General features: G+C 41.0%; 1 protein-coding gene across 3 annotated transcripts in view; it reads left to right on the forward strand.

The window, feature by feature from the left end:
• Positions 1–16,513, forward strand: part of PLCB1 (phospholipase C beta 1) — a 434,017-nt gene that overhangs the window by 286,848 nt on the left and 130,656 nt on the right. For all 3 annotated transcript variants that reach the window (XR_010302819.1, XM_064146106.1, XM_064146104.1), the window contains exon 10: positions 13,306–13,452. Coding sequence is in view for 2 of the 3 variants with exons in the window: in XM_064146106.1 (XP_064002176.1) it covers positions 13,306–13,452 (147 nt within the window). In the remaining variant the exon portion in view is untranslated. The remainder of the gene's footprint in view (positions 1–13,305; positions 13,453–16,513) is intronic.

Below are 16,513 nucleotides of genomic sequence, written 5' to 3' on the forward strand. Positions count from 1 at the left end.
GCTAGGAACTAGTGTGAAGGTGGTTTTATGTTTTTATAGCTTTAATTGGATCTAAACTATTGGTCGTCTTGTATCCTGTCAGAAACAATTTCTTACTACATCTGTGCTGGAAGTCAAGAACATCTAGAGAATAGTTTCATATCTGTAAAACTCTGCAACACCACAGACTTTCTGTCCACAATCTTTTTCATAGATGACTGCAATTTGGGCTGAAAGTGTTCAGAAATACCAAATGTAAGATGTCTGCTGGGTATATCTCATTGTGTTTGCATAGTTTGTCCAGATGTAATGAATGAGACCTGCTCAGGTTCTAGGAGCCTTAACACAGCTCATGGATCATAGAATTAAGCAGGTTGGAAGAGACCTCCAGGATCATGCAGTCCAACATGTTTCAGACCTCAATTGAAGGCCACAGCAGCAGGTATATTTGCGTGTAAACAGCAGCTGTGGTGGAAAAGTGTGTCTTGAGGACAGAGTTCCTTGACACTCCAAGAAAATCTTTTACTTCACTGAGTTGCTCCCCATTGTCTTGCAACATGAGGTGAAATCATTGAGATGTAGCTTCATTGGAGTTTTTAGTAACCAAGATTCCTTCTTGGATGAGAACCTGGAACAGTAAATTCTGCGCAAATGAGACCAGCCATTTTAAACAAAATTGAATTTGAACAGAGGATTAAAGGGGGGGGAAAGTGGGACAGAAAAGGAAATGCCTGGCAAGGAATAGATTGCTGTCACATGTGGTTCTCCAGCTGACTTGAGATGTAGCATTTCTTTACAATTCATCTTGGAGTTGATGCTAATCACTCTGCTTTAGCCTTGAGTCTTAGCCAAGATTGCTGATCTGCACCAGATTGGGATTTCCCCCCACATCTTAAAAATTACCAAATGCATATATACATATATATGTATGTCTGCTAATGTTTTAGAAACTGTTTTGGTTTGCATAACTTGCTATCTATGATTGAGAAGAGGATGTTAACCAGTAAAAAACTTCTGGTTACCTCATATAGGAATCTGGTTAAATGTGAACTCTGACACAAACATGCTTGATTCAAGATGCTGGAAATTTGTGTTTGTCAACTATTGTAGGCTTATGCTTTATATACATATACACATACACTGTTTTCTTGATAACACAGTGCTTTGCAGTAAACAGGGGCCAAGAACTGTGCTCCTCAATGCAAGGAGCTTACCAGAATCTCAGAATAGTGGCCATGCTTTCTTACAGTAGAGGTTTTTAAAATGCTGTGGAGATTTAGATGATCAATACCCATTAAAACAAATGTGTTTCCAACTTTTATATTTTGAGGATGAGAAAATGTTGAGTGTTTAAAACCTTCCTTGCCTGTATGTGTGTCTTTTTCTAGTACTATTACAGAAAAGTAGCTACCTTTCACAGGTATGAGCTAGAGCTCTTCTTTCTTGGGTGTTTGGAAAGTGCTGAAAGAAATTGTGAGCTGTAAAAAAATAAATAAAGAGCATGCTAAACATTGCACAGTGACTTTAAGATCTTGTTAAAATGGTTGGCTTATGCCAACAGACCCAAATGAGATTTGGAAACTTTTGTTTCTTCTCAGGTGACATACATCTTCCTTTCCTTTTTGAGATGGCAGTGTCCTTGGAATGGTCTCAAAGTTCTGATTGTGATTGCTCTGTATTGTAATGTGGGTTTTGTTATTTGGCATGGCTTGCCTAGAAGCTTATAGAAAATATTTTCTCCTTGAAGTGAACTAAGTGTCTTGAGCCACAGTACCTCTTCTGAAAGCCATCAGAAAAGTTATTTCCTGTTTACAAATATTTTCTCTCCAAAAGCCCCCACTTGTATCCAATGTCAGTTTTCTCTGTGCACTTGTACAGGTGATAAAATCCACATGATAGCTTCATTAGAATGACAAGCACTTCTGATTCAGTAATACTGAATTCTGCTTTACTTGGTTGATGATCCTTATTTTGCAAAGTACTGTGGATCTCTGTGTCGTTGGCCATGTGATATTTCCTCATGGGTTAACTGATACTGAACAAGGTCTTCTATGTACTCTACTTGAGCACAACATGTTCACCTTTCCACATTTTCCTTTGACGGCTGCTTGTCATTCGTTAAGCACTTAGATTGGATTTTGTATAGACATTATGATTCTCTGTTTATATTTTATTTCTGTGTATTCTATTACAATATATCCCCACTCAATGGCAGAGCAATAACTTTTGTTCTATTCTTATAGAATAAGTTTTATGTTTCTTTTTCAAGAACATGTTGCTGAAGAAAGCATGGTTTGGTTTGTGGCCACGTGACTGTTTAATTACACAAAGTAGGTGACCGAGTATAACTGAGGGCAGAATTGGATCCACTATGTTTTTCTTCAAGCTTAGAAATCTGAAATGAGATTTGAACACAGCAAGGTACTCTGGTTTGATTTTAAAGGATTTAAACAATGAGACATCCACTAAATCCACTGTAAGACTGTCTTCTGGCACAATCAGTTGCAGTATTGCCAAGCTTTTTCAGACACTTACCCCAAGTTTTGTGTTGCTTATTCCCATGGCTCTGCCTTTGGCCACTATAACTGTTCTTCCTCACCCTTACCATTCACACTTAAAACATTTGCTGACCATTATACTGTTGCCACTTCAGCAGTATGAGTTTGATCTTTTTTGTTTTGACATATGTTATATGTGTAAATAATCTGTATATAAACACATTTCTGATACTAAGCTGACAAAAATTGGAGTTGTGGGACTGAGTACAATGTCACTGGTGCCATTAATACCTTCAGTGTTGTGAGTAGTTAAGCACAACTTGTCTCCATTAAGTCTGTAGGACTGCCTATGTGGTTAGGGTTAGTTCTTCATATGCATGCTGATAACATTTAATGTCATGCGTGTTCACCTTTTTCATCAATGACTTGATAGTAAAATGTGCTGCCAAACTCATTCTTTTCCCAACCATCTTTTTTAATGTAGCTACATAGAGGTGCATTGCTCTTCTCCGCACTTCATCTGCTTTTCAGGATAATGGATTTCTAGACATCTTCTTCCCAGTTCAGCTCTGTATTGTGCATGTTTCTTTGCTTGAATGATTTGCTACCTAGCTTGAATTATTTGTGTGTTCTCATTTGATTTCTGTCCTATTTGCCTGGTTCATTACAGCTGTCTGTTCTTTAAACCAGGCATTGTTGATTCCAGTTTTTCAAATTATTAAGGACTGTATGAAATCAAACTTGCTGGTGCTCACTGTGACATTCTCCAGACCTCCTTCATGCAGTTTGACTTTCCAATTCAAAGAAACCCTGACCTCCATTTATTTCTGTCTGTGCTTTCTGTGGATTGGTTTTTTTCAATAACAAAAAATGTGAATTTAGAAACTCTATTAAATGCTTCACTGATATTCAGGTGTATTGCCCTTCCTCTCCTTACTTAGTAATTTGATCAAGCTGCCTGCCAAGTATGAATGTTTCCTCTTGCTGATCTTTGAGAAAATTGCTAAAATACAGGAGTTACTGGCAACTTCTGCTTGTAGTGTGTAAATAGTGCTTGGTTGCTAGATATTCTGAAGTATCTGCACATCTTAACCTGAGGCCTGAAAGTCTTTTCTGTTCTCAGTGGTTTTTTTCCAGAACAGATCACCACTGATGTTCCTGGAGTAAATTCCAGTAACCCAGTTTTAGGGCTGTACCTTTTTCAGTCTGAGCTAAAGTACCATATTTTCCCCTTCTGATGACTTTGCTGTTAAGAAGCTATTGGTTGGACAATAAAGTCCTGTCCATCCTGTTTCACAAAGCTGAATACAGGCAGAAGTTCCAGACACAGCACCAAAATGTCTGGAAAGCTGTACAAGTTTCAGCCTCACTTCCCAAATCACTTGAATGCAAATGCTGCAAGTGTTACCAGAGTGGCTCTGGTGCATTGTGTCCCACTCAGTGTGAATTTTATGTAAATTCTTTGTTGTGAACCTCTCTGCTGGCTCACAAAGCTAGAAAGCATCAAGAAACTAATGTGTGCCCAGTGTCAAGAGAGACATGGGGGGTATATGCATCCTGCTCTTCACTGTGCACGAAAATGTTAATGCCCAATGAGCTGTAAATTGCAGTGATGGTTTATGAAATAGAATTCCCAGTGGGGCACATTGTACAGATCTCTCAGAGGATTATAAAATATCTCCTCTACTTGGTGGTGAGAGGACTGCTCAGTTGTTATATGGGATTACAGTGAATGCTGGTTATGCAGATTGGGAGTGATGAAATAATGTACAGGAGTACAAAAGCAATCAGAAAAGACTTCAGGGCCTTGGGGAGATTACTTGAGGGTTCAGGAGCACAAGTGGTGATTTCCTCAATCCCTCCAGTGACAGCAAGTGATATTGAAGGGAAAATCCATGCAATTAATACATGGCTTAGAGGATGGTGCCATCTGCAGAACTTTGGGGGTTTTTACCACAGGGAAGTGCTATTGGCACCAGATCTACTGGCAACAAATGGAGTTCATCTGTCCCATTAGTTTGAGTAAAAGGAGGCTGAGAGCAGACCTCACTGCTGTCTACAACTACCTGAAGGGATGTTGTGAAGAGGTTGCTGCTGGTCTCTTCTCACAGGCAATTGGAGACAGAACAAGGGGGAATGGCCTCAAGCTGAGACTGGGTATGTTTAGACTGGACATTAGGAAAGAGTTTTTCAGGGAGAGAATGGTCAGGCACTGGAATGAGCTGCCCAGGGAGGTTATGGAGTCAGCAACCCTGGATGTATTTAAGGGTCATTTGGATGTGGTGCTTAGGAATATGGTTTAAGGTGAATCTTGTAGAGTAAGGTTATGGGTTGGACTTGGTGATTCTAAGGGTCTTTTCCAACCTGGTTGTTTCTGTGACTTATGTTACAGATGCTATTGAAATAGAGACCTGATTTTGCTGTCATACAGAATACTGATGAAATTCTTTGTTGTTTGCTGGGAGATATAAGGTGCCAGTTAATTGTCTTTTTTTGCCTTTTTTGTTTATTTTCTTCTTTATCTTAATAATCTCTTGGCACAATTGTGCCATCTTGCTGCATTAACTCCATGGATAACAGCATGGGCATAAACAACTGCAAGGCTCTGTTAAGATTGCAAATATATGGAAAAAAAATGTTTAAATTCCATTCATCCAAACTCGTTGACTGCTTACAAGCAAATGCTCATTTTAATTGTCAGGCAAAATGTCCACAGATTTTAAGAGACAAGCAAAGGCTGGTGTTAAAGTTGCAAGACTGAAGTTCTAAGAAAGGATGTAGATAGTGGTGTTTTCTGCTGTGAGTTGTGCCTCTGCTGTGAGTTGTGCCTCTCCTGTGGTCTGTCCTCTGCCCAAAGGACTGGAAGGTTCCTGGTGGCAGGCTAGGTAGACCTGAGGAAAATCAAGCAGCAATCAAGTAGCTGTGCATGCAGTTTACTTGCTGAAATAAGCAGGACAAAGTATAGATTAAGCAGTTGTGTTGAGAAATTTTGAGGACTATCTTTAATTTTAAATTTCCTCCAGACTACAACACTCTTGAGGTTTTGGCCTTTATCCTGGGCTTCTGCGGAAGGAACTGAACTGGTGAAAAAGCTGCTAAAAGAAGCTCAGGCCTGCTTTGAACATTCAGATCTCTTATCTTGTGCTTGGCACAGTGCTGCAAGTGTTGAGTGAGCAGGGGTTTGTTTACATCTTCAAGCTGTTGAGCTGACAAGCTCCCAGGGACCCACAAGCATTTCCACATCCAGAATGATGTGCAGGTCATGCTGGCACACCAAAGTGGTTGGGAAAGCAGGAACTTGTCAAGTTACCTAGATGCCATTAAGCATCAGGAGAAGGATTGTTGTGTTGAAAACAACCCATACTATTGCCAGCCCTGGAAACTAGGAACAGTTTTACATGAGGATGTTACCTATGTTTGCACTTGCACAGGAAACTGCAGAGTGCCTGGCCCAGCACAAGGACTGTCACAGACCCTGATGAGAAAAATGAGGAAGGTTCTCTAGATCTAGTCAGAGAGGATTATGAAGAGCCTTGTGGTAACACAGTAAGTCTTCAAGTAAAGAAGCCTCTGAGAAATATATTCACAATGTACAGTCTTAGCCTATAAACCAGTTCAACTAACTATCTGGAATTCCTTTTCCATGGAAAATCTGCTAACACTGTCTTCCAGGAATGGGAATATTCCAGATCTCATAACTTGCCAGAGAGAACATTTTGATTGATTAGTGTTGACAGTATCTAAGAAACCCAGCAGAGAAGATTCACTTCATTATCCATATATATTCTGTGAATTTTAAGTAGGTCCTTTGCCAGCAGCATGCCACCTACCTGAAGACAGCTTCCAGGAAAAAGAGTTTGAGATGATGAAAGTTACTTCTGTTGTCTGTTGGAACTGACAAATGTTGACCACAAAGGAGCCCTGTTTCTTATGGGCAAAGTAACAGTCACAATTTTATGTGCTTTTCTTTAAACTGCCATCCAGGGACATTTATGTCTTTGATCCAATGTAATAGGTCTTGAGCAGTGTGGAATCGTGTAACTAATAAGGAGATTGTGAGCTGCGCAGAACTTGCCACTTCACTTGTGGGTTTTTTGGTTTTGGTTTGTTTTTTTCCTCATGTAACTGTGTTGGAGCAATCAGGTGGAGTCAGGGATGCACAAAAAGATCAAGCTGCTGCACAAACACTTCCCATGTTTTATATAATGAAGCTGAACACAGTCTGAGAAATTCAATAAAATCTTTCAGCATCTCCATTACATCTATTACCCTTCTAGTAGGAAACTACATCTTCTAACAAATTCTGGTGAAAAAAAATATCAGATTTGACTGACTTCACTTGAGTGTTGATCTAGCAGTGGCTCTTTGATCTCTGCAGAAATTTCACCATTGAACAGCTGTTTGAGGCGTCCTGTGGAACCTCTTGCTTATGGACTGCTCCACACTTTCCTGCAGTGCTGGGGGGCATTTTTTGAGTCCTCTGTATAGGCTTCCTCTTTCTTTCTGCAATAAACAATAATGAATGTCATTTGAAGGCAGCAGGTGAAACAATTGCTGACAAAACTCCTTGCCAAGCAACTGGCAGATGAAATTCAGCTTCTAAATTAAAACTGTAGGAGAGAAGTAGATTGTGGGCACACTGCAAAAGGACTGCTGGCAAACACACCTATATTACAAGGAGAACTTCAATCTGCAGTGCAGGAAAGTAGCTGGGGATAAAGCCAGAACGTGATTCAAATAAGTCTGTCTAAGTTTGGACTAGTTTTGTCTTGTGAAAAGATGGTATGGGTACCTCAGAGGGTGAATAACAGCTGGCATGGGCAAGTGAGCAGTCCTGACTGTGAGGGTACTTTGCCATGCAAGTTAAGGTTAGGTAATGACTGAAATGGAAGATAATAGAATGTTCAGGAGACATGAAGGAATCAAGATTCTTGTTGTGAAGAAGCTTCTTTTCGCTTTGGAGAAATTACTTTGGAAGTTAAGTAGCTGTATCAGTTTGGAGAGAGGCATGTAAAGGAATTTCCAGGCTTTCCAGTGACTCTAGCCCCTGAAAGTTTTTAAGTCAATTTTGTTCTTGGATCTACATAAAAATTTGTATGATTCATAATTTATAGACAAGTGTTCAGCTACCCATTTATCATTTTGAGACATTGGGAATGCCTGTAATTAAGAACACATTAAATGCTCTAATTTTTTCTCCTCAGTATTTCCATGTTTATGCTGCAGCCCTTTTCCCTTTCACAACAAAAACATTAACATTGATCTGCTACTTATTTTGCTTGTAGAAAACTTTAGCCAGTTGCTTGTGCGTGCTTTGACAATCAAATACCCTGCAGCTGACATTCATCACAGATTTCTTCAGTCCAGAGAGGGCAAAAATTATCCACGTTAATCATCAAATACAGCATCTAAGCATCTTTTGTTCCACGCAGGAGCTGGGTGGATTTGACAAACTTCGCAAGTCATCCAGCTGTGGTTCATTATGCAGTCTCCCCTTGGGCAGAGGTGCTGAGGCAGCACTTGTCCTGTGAGCAGAAGTGGATTTGTATTGAGCTGAAAAAGGAACAATTGATTAGACTTTCCTTTATTTTCCCTTTGACACTGAGTTGCCTGTTGGTGCCTGTGGCAGAGGGGGGTTCTCAGTGCCTGTGCCTGTTTGGTGGAGGGGAGAAATTAATTGGGGCAATACAAATTTTATATAAAAATATAGATTTATTAAATTCAATATTTGAACTCTTGCCACCCCCAACCACTGTATAATAATATGTTCGTACATGGTTATGAAAACAATTTAGGATAAAATATGTACAGGAATTTGTTATTTAACTAGCAAACATTCAAACTGTAAACAGAGAGAGGAGTTTTCCCTGCAGCTTAATGCCACTTGGGGTCACATGCTATTTGCCCAACAGAGCAGGCTGAAACTCCTTCTGCTCTATGGCTGAGGCAACTTATATTTACAGAGGTATTAAAGCTTTTACTCACAACTCTTTATCAATTATTAATCACCCTTCGGGGCTGCGTCACAGCCTGTGCCTAGTGTCTAATTCTCCAGGGTCTCTGCCTGTGCACTTGGAGGCTGGAATCTTCCCGGCTTGAGGGGAAAAGATGAATCTTCCCAGGCTCTGGGGAAATACTGGTTTTCTCTAACCTTTTCTCCTGGCGAAGGATGTGGTCTCTGCCTTGGTGCTGCTGGCTCCTTCTGGATGCTGTGTCCAGGGATTGTCAGCTGGCAGGGTTTTGGGAGCAGGGGAAGAATATTGGTGCTGTCTCTGGCTTCAGGCCTTGTGTGCAGACAATCCAGAGTCTGCTTCCTGGTTCTCTCAGCGGCAGTGGCTGTTACCAGGCCATGGTAGGCAGCGGGCATGCAAAGTGTGTGCAGCTGCTGGGAGTCTGAGCTCCGTAGGTAAATCATTGCAGGATCTGGTCCTGATAGCAATAGCATGCAGATGTGCACAGCTGGCTTAGGAGGCTATAGGCTCCTTATGTATATATATGTATGTGCAGGCTTAAATGAGCTCTGCAAGAAAGGTACACAGGCAGGTGAGCTGCAAGTGAGGGTCAGAGCTGTGTGTGAGCCGTGCAGGTGAGTCAGAGCTGAGCTGAGCTGCGGGTAGGGTCTGAGCACGTTGTTTACCTGTGCACCCCTATTTATTGACTGTGAGCCGAGATGAATGGCCTCTTTGGCCACTAGAATCACCAATCAGGTTGGCAGTCAGCCAAACCTTACCATAATAGGCAGAAGCTCTTGCCTGGACTTTCCCAAATATGGGGATCACATGGATTTGCCCCAGGGAGACACCAGCTGGGTGTGTGTGGCTTACACAACCTTTTTTACACCCAGGGGTCCTGGCAGGAAAACATGTCCAGGCAAGGCGTAGGCAAGCCTCTTTTCGGGCCTACAGGCCCTCCACGACAGTGCCCAAGCGCTGGCAGTGAGGCCTGTGAGGCCTTGGTGAGGAGAGGCCGGAGGCCGGGGCCAGTTTCAGGCAGTTCTGGGTGCCTCTGGCAGCCCTGCCACAGGGCACCTTGAGGGAGTGGGGTTTAAGAAGGGGCAAAAAGCTGCTGGCATCAGGGAGTGATGGGAAAAGTGTGAGGGGAAAAAGTGTGAGGAGCAGTCCTGAGAGCCAGGAGGAGGAGGAGGAGGAGGAAGAGAGCCACAGGCCCTGTTGAGGCGGGGACATGCCTCTGGCACTGTGGGGAAGAGTTAAGTGTCGGACGTTTTAACAAGCACCACAGGAAAAAGGAGGCAGTGTTGTGTTTGTGCTGTTCAAGTGTAACTCCATGGGGAAATTCTAATTAATCAGGTAAATTAGAGAGTAAATATTCAAGGGGAAAAAAGATAAATAAATTTCTGGTGCTGGTAAACTCCAAACCACACAGAGGAAAAGATCACCCAGTAGATGTTGACATAGCTTCTGTTATGGTTACATCTGTGTTTGCTTTTCTGTTGGCTGACTTTGCCAACAGAGCTAAAAGAGAGCCATCCAGAGTCATGTCTTTCCTTGCACTTAATTTAAGATTATATAATAGTGTTTTGAACCAAATATTATGGAAGTTGATAGCAGTATTTCAACAAACACTCATGAGCTTTGGATCTGTCTCTCTCCTAATAAATGACATCAGGTCAAATTTACCACAGCAATGGTGAGTGAAAAAGGCTACTATTTTAAGTATAGAAAGCACACTGGTTATGTTTGAAGTTTCATCAAAGACCTAGGGTTCAGAACATTTTAAGGCAATTATGTGTGAGCAGAACAAAAAGGAAAATATTGTTAATCTGTCTTGTCCTTCTGTTTTGGCCTGGCATATTTCTACTCCCATTTTATATCTAACTGTGTAATTAAATCTTCCTAGTACATACATGGAGATAAAAGGTGGCAGAACTGATCACAGGTTTGGGTTTTGTTTTTTTTTCCTTGGTAACGTTTGTGGCAAATTTGTAATATGCAAAAGAAAATAGAGAACAAAGCTTACAAATAAATTGAAGCCATTTAATTTTGGATGACTCTCCACTGAGGATTGTCCTCTCTGCAGTTGACCTCAGAATATCTTTGGTATTGGTCACAATCAATCTACTCTTTAATATCCAAAATAGAAAGTCCCTTTGACATCTGCCATCTCCATTCCACAGTGAAACTCTCACTGGTGCAATATTGTCTGTAATTGAACTTGTAAATTGCTTCACTTTCTGAAAGGCCGACTGCTTAATTATGATGTGTAAAATAACATTCTACAGCCATAAACTCAAATCACTGTGCAACTTAGGAACTATGTAATTACACGTTTGACTAATATTTGCTCTGATTTATGTTAATATCAATGGCAAAATGCAGGACCACTCTGCCGACCTTGTCTTCAGCGTGGGAAAGAGTAAAGAATGGGAATAAGCCACAAAACAGGGAGAAGGAAGGAAGTGCAGGCCTGAGCCTTGCTTTTTTTTGTCCCAAAAGTGTTCAGGTTCATCCAAACAGGCCTCATGAGATTGTGCAGTTGAACGCCCAGTTTAACCAACAGGTTTACCATGAGATGTTGTTCAGTTAGTTCATTTATCCTCAGTTTCAGGTCTCCATACAGAAAACAAGGACTACAACAACCCATCTATACTCTGAGTGTTAAACACAGAGATCATTTGAGATGTTTGAATACTATGTCTACGTGAGTCAGCCTGAGTTTCTGTACAAGAAAATGGAAACCTTTCTTTTGGAGTGGTGTGTAATTATGATGTGGATGAGATTTATGTAGGAACTATATGTATGAAAACTAGTAGGTTTCTTCTACTCTAGAATAGGAATGACAAAGCAGCTTTCAGCCTCCTAGAATGACTGAAATGAGTGCATTCAAAACCACACTGAAATACTGAAGATGACTCTGGATGAGCTGTTTGTAATGTATCTCTGGTAGATTCATGCAGCAGATAGGATCTTCATAAAGCTTTCGTTTCTGAAAAAAACTCAGTGATGTTTTTTTCCTAACTTTTCTCCATCCTACATTTTTTGTTGTAAAAAGGAAGTATGTAGGCCTCTCAAATTATGCCGAGGAAAGTATCGGCTGGATGTTAGGAGGAAATTATTTCCCATTGGAATGGGCTGCCCAGGGAGGTGGTGGAGGCACCGTCCCTGGAGGTGTTCAAGAAAAGACTGGATGAGGCACTTAGTGCCATGGTCTAGTTGATTGGACAGGGCTGGGTGCTAGGTTGGACAGGATGATCTTGGAGGTCTCTTCCAGCCTGCATAAAAAATATAAACAAAATAATACAGACATAAAAAAAAACTTTACGCAGGAGGCTTGGAAGAGAAATTAATCCTGGTGTAATAACCATAGCTCTACTAAGATCAATAGTGACATTTAAGTTGATGATAGGATTCAGCTTTCTAATTTACCACCAGCATATGAAATGGTAATTTATGCTGGCACTCCAGTGAGATATTATTTGGAAGACATACAAAAATTATGTAGCAAAGCTTAGTTTTCACTTGAATGGTGGTTTATTTAGTTTGCTTTGCAGTGTGGTTGAGTTCATATGCACACCCTGAATTGTATAATTGTATCCAATAGAGGTCAGTTATGCATTTATTTGTGTGGTTCTCTGTTTTTTCTTGGTTTCCTCTGGAAAACTTGCTTTTTTTTTTTGTACCCATAAGACCCCTTTCCCTGATAGGCTTTGATTTATTTTTTCTATTCTTACCACTCACTGTAATTCTGATTCCCCTGTGCTTTTGATTATCTGTAGACACTTATTATGAAATTATTTATCCTTAGTACAGGTAAAAGATCACAGAATCACAGATTATTAGGGGTTGGAAGGGACCTCCAGAAATCTTTGAGTCTAACCCCCCCATGAAAACACAATTACTTAAGGCAGACTGCAGAGGAACACATCCTGGCAGGTTTTGAAAGTCTCCAGAGAAGGAGACTCCGTAACCTTTCTGTGCAACCTGTTCCAAGTGCTCTGTCACCTTCACCTTGAAGAAGTTCCCACTTGTGTTGAGGTGGAACCTCCTGTGTTCTAGCTTGTACCCACTGCTCCGTGTTCTACCACTGGACACCAACAAAAAAAAGACTGGCACCTTTGTCTTAATGCCCACCCCTCAGATATTTATAGGCATTGATAAGATCTCCTCTCAGCTTTCTCTTCTCAAAACTGAACAGCCCCAGTTCTCTGACTTTCTTCATAGGAGAGATGTACAAGTTCTGCAGTCACTCTCTTAGCCCTCTGTTGGACTGTTTCCAGCAGATCTCTGTCTTTCTTGAATTGAGGACCCTAAAACTGGACAGAGTATTCCAGGTGTGATCTCACCCGGGCAGAGTAGAGGGAGAGGAGAACCTCCCTAGATATGCTGGACACACTTTTCATAATGCACACCAGGATGCCAGCAGCCCTCTTGGGCACAGGGGCACATTGCTGTCCCGTGGAGAACTTGCTGTCCGCTAGGACTCCAAGATCTTTCTCCATGGAGATGCTTTCCAGCAGGGCAACCACAAGTCTGTACTGGTGCCTGGTGTTACTCCTCCTGAAATGGGGGACTCTGCCCTTGTCTGCATTGAACTTCATGAGGTTTGCCTTCACCCAGCTCTCCAGCCTGTCTAGATCATGTTGGATGGCAGAACAGATGTGTATTACCTACACCTTCTATTCAGCTGAAAATTTTCAGGCTAAAAATGAAGTAATAGTAGCAACCGAATATATGAATAACTAGGTGAAGGCAGGTCTGATGATGATATAATCTTTCACCTGTGTGTAAGTGTATATTGAAGATAATGCCTGTCTGTGACCAAATCTGCTTGAAATTAATCGGTGCTCTCGCTGGATCTGTGTTTCTCTCAGGACAGATATCAGTGGATGGATTCATGCGGTATCTGAGTGGAGAAGAAAACGGCGTTGTTCCACCTGAGAAATTGGACTTAAATGAAGATATGTCTCAACCACTGTCACACTATTTCATCAATTCCTCACACAACACCTACCTCACAGGTATAGTGTTGGAGGGATTTGAGTTTTTAACCTACAAAAATTCATATCATATTTGCGTTGATAGCAGAAAATATACTAAAAGCATCAGCAGTAAATGACAAAGGTGCTTGGTCTTCAGTGAAGCAAGGGTAGCACTTGGTGCCTGTTCTAGCTGCCACACACATACATCAATTATACTGTAATTAACAAGTAAGTAATAGTTGTGTTGTTCTCGTAAGGTCTAGTCTGAAGCCCAGTGTAGTCTCTGGAAAGTTTCCCTCAATTTAGAAAGGATTCCTGGTTAAGGTACTTATTTAGGGAGGAGGGGGAACAGGGTTCTTTTCTTGACAGCCAAGGATAGTCAAATATACAAAGCAGACTGTGGGAAACAGCTCTGTAGCTAATAAATTTGCCTCTGTACATTAGATCTGATAGTTTGTTTGACTCGTGAAATTTGCACTGATTGAGAGATTAGAGGTGCTCTAAAATGGCACATAGCTTTCTTACACACCTTTCATAACTGCAAGGAATCAAAATCTGGTCTTTATCTCTAAAGTCTGAGCTAGAATTTTTAGGTGCAGTCATGTTTTTAAAAAGGCTGAGCATCCAGAAGTTCCTGCTAATTTGAATTAGAGTTAGAGTCTGTGTCTGTTGTTTGCACAACAATGTCAACAGTGCTTTAAGACCAAAAAAAACCCAACAAACTAATGCAGTTTAGGAATGCAGCTTTTGGCATTCAATTTCAGGTCTAAGGTGCTATTAACTTGTGGGAAATCATTGTAAATTTACTATTTTAGTTTATTTTATGTCGGTAAAACATTTTTGACAAGCAGATATGCACAGGAAGTTCTTTGGTATTTGATTTGATGTTTGCTTTGTCTTACGATGTTTGCTAAGGACTTAGCATTATGTTAAAAAAAAGTAATGCTACAGCATGTGCTAAAACTGTGGCTCATGGATAACATTGGATTGTTTATGTTATTAACAGACTTTCTTTAATTGAGTTCTTTAGATTGTGGGTATTGTGAGAACATAGAACTATTCAGTGGTGATACCAAATTTAAATAGACCATGTGGTAGTTACTTTGGTCTGTTTAGTGTTTGTTACAGCACTTTCTACAGAACCTCCTAGTGTTTTTATGAAGTGAATGAACTGTCATTGTTTCCATTAGACTTTATTTTTCAGTGGTTTATGCCTTGACTATAAATTCTATTTTGTGCTAAAGCTTGTCATATCAGTATGTCTGGTCTTGACACCTCTTCTGTTTCTTTGAGTTAAAAGAAGTGACAGTCAGTGTGGCCACTTCTAAGTTGTGATTCCCAGTGTGCAGAAATGTATGCTCTTTGCAGAGTGCAGACAAGTCCAAAGCAAAAGCAGTTTTTAATTATGATATTTTGCAGGCCTGTTACCTCCAGTATGGACTTTATTCTGTCAGTGACGATTAGGACCTACTTAAGCCAATTTCTGCAGCTTTACAGATTTTCTGAAAGAAAATGATAAACCTCTTGCACAAATGTGGGAAGCACAGGCCCACAAGAAGGACAGACAGTGTAGTTTAGAATTGCTCTGAAGAGATAAAATACTGCTCTCCCCAGTACCAGCATGAATTTATAGTCAGTATCATACCACAGATTTTTATCAGGCCTGATCAGGACAGAGTCACGTTCTAAAGGTCTAGAAGCACAGAAGCCAAAGAACAAAGAATTAAGGATGGAAATTCATGATTAGTCCCAACTTATTCTGCCTTTTTTAATTGCACCACAAGTAGCCTAACATACCAAATTATTTTCAGGGAAAGAAAGTTTACCTTGAAAATTTCCAAATTTGCTTTGACTTTTGTGAAAATCATAGAATCATAGAATCAACCAGGTTGGGAGAGACCTCCAAGATCATCCACTCCAACCTAGCACCCAGCCCTAGCCAGTCAACTAGACCATGGCACTAAGTGCCTCATCCAGTCTTTTCTTGAACACCTCCAGGGACAGTGCCTCCACCACCTCCCTGGGCAGCCCATTCCAATGCCAATCACTCTCTCTGGGAAGAACTTCCTCCTAACATCCAGCCTATACCTACCCCGGCTCAACCTGAGACTGTGTCCCCTTGTTCTGTTGCTGGTTGCCTGGCAGAAGAAGCCAATCCCCACCTGGCTACAACCTCCCTTCAGGTAGTTGTAGACAGCAATGAGGTCACCCCTGAGCCTCCTCTTCTCCAAGCTAAACAACCCCAGCTCCCTCAGCCTCTCCTCATAGGGTTTGTGTTCCAGGCCCTTCACCAGCTTTGTTGCCCTTCTCTGGACACTTTCCAACACCTCAGCATCTCTCTTGAATGGTGGAGTTCAGAACTGGACACAGTACTCAAGGTGTGGCCTGACCAGTGCTGAGTAGAGGGGAAGAATAACCTCCCTTGTCCTACTGGCCACACTATTCCTGATGCAGGCCAGGATGCCATTGGCTCTCTTGGCCACACGACATCTACATATTTCTTTGCCTGAATTTCTAAATAATTTCAGAAGCTGCATTTGGAGGTATAGATTCTCAATCTTAATTTAGCATAATATTCCTAAGTAAACTGGGAGAATAAATCAGAGTAAACTCTGGGGGAAAGTGCAAAATACATTGGAATCTCTTCAAATTCCACTTCATAGTGTGCATTTTCACATTTACAGCACAAAATACATACCCTTCCTTTTTAGTAGGTTCATTATGTTCAGTAAATGTGTGGCAGCTGGCCAATGATGAGATTTATGATTTGATTTTTATCTGCGTATTACAAAAACTGACAGCCTTAGACTTTGCTTCGAGGCTAAACCAGATACAGCAATCACATTGCCATTTGCTTTCTTCCAGCAAGGACTAAGCAAAATTAATTAAATTAATGGTGACAGGCTACACTTTTTCCCAAGATTTCGAACCGTCCCCTCAAGTATTCATAGCTTTGGAAAGGAAGCTTTGTTAGCACCTCTGCCCTCTCTGGAGCTATGAAATAGCAACTAGTTGTGTAATAATTACTAGGACAGTTAAAACATTATTTGGTCTAGCGATACTTTATGATTACTATTCTTAATGCCCAGTTATCTCTCCT

This window comes from Pogoniulus pusillus, chromosome 7 (assembly GCF_015220805.1).
Source record: "Pogoniulus pusillus isolate bPogPus1 chromosome 7, bPogPus1.pri, whole genome shotgun sequence".
Taxonomy (NCBI): Eukaryota; Metazoa; Chordata; class Aves; order Piciformes; family Lybiidae; genus Pogoniulus; species Pogoniulus pusillus.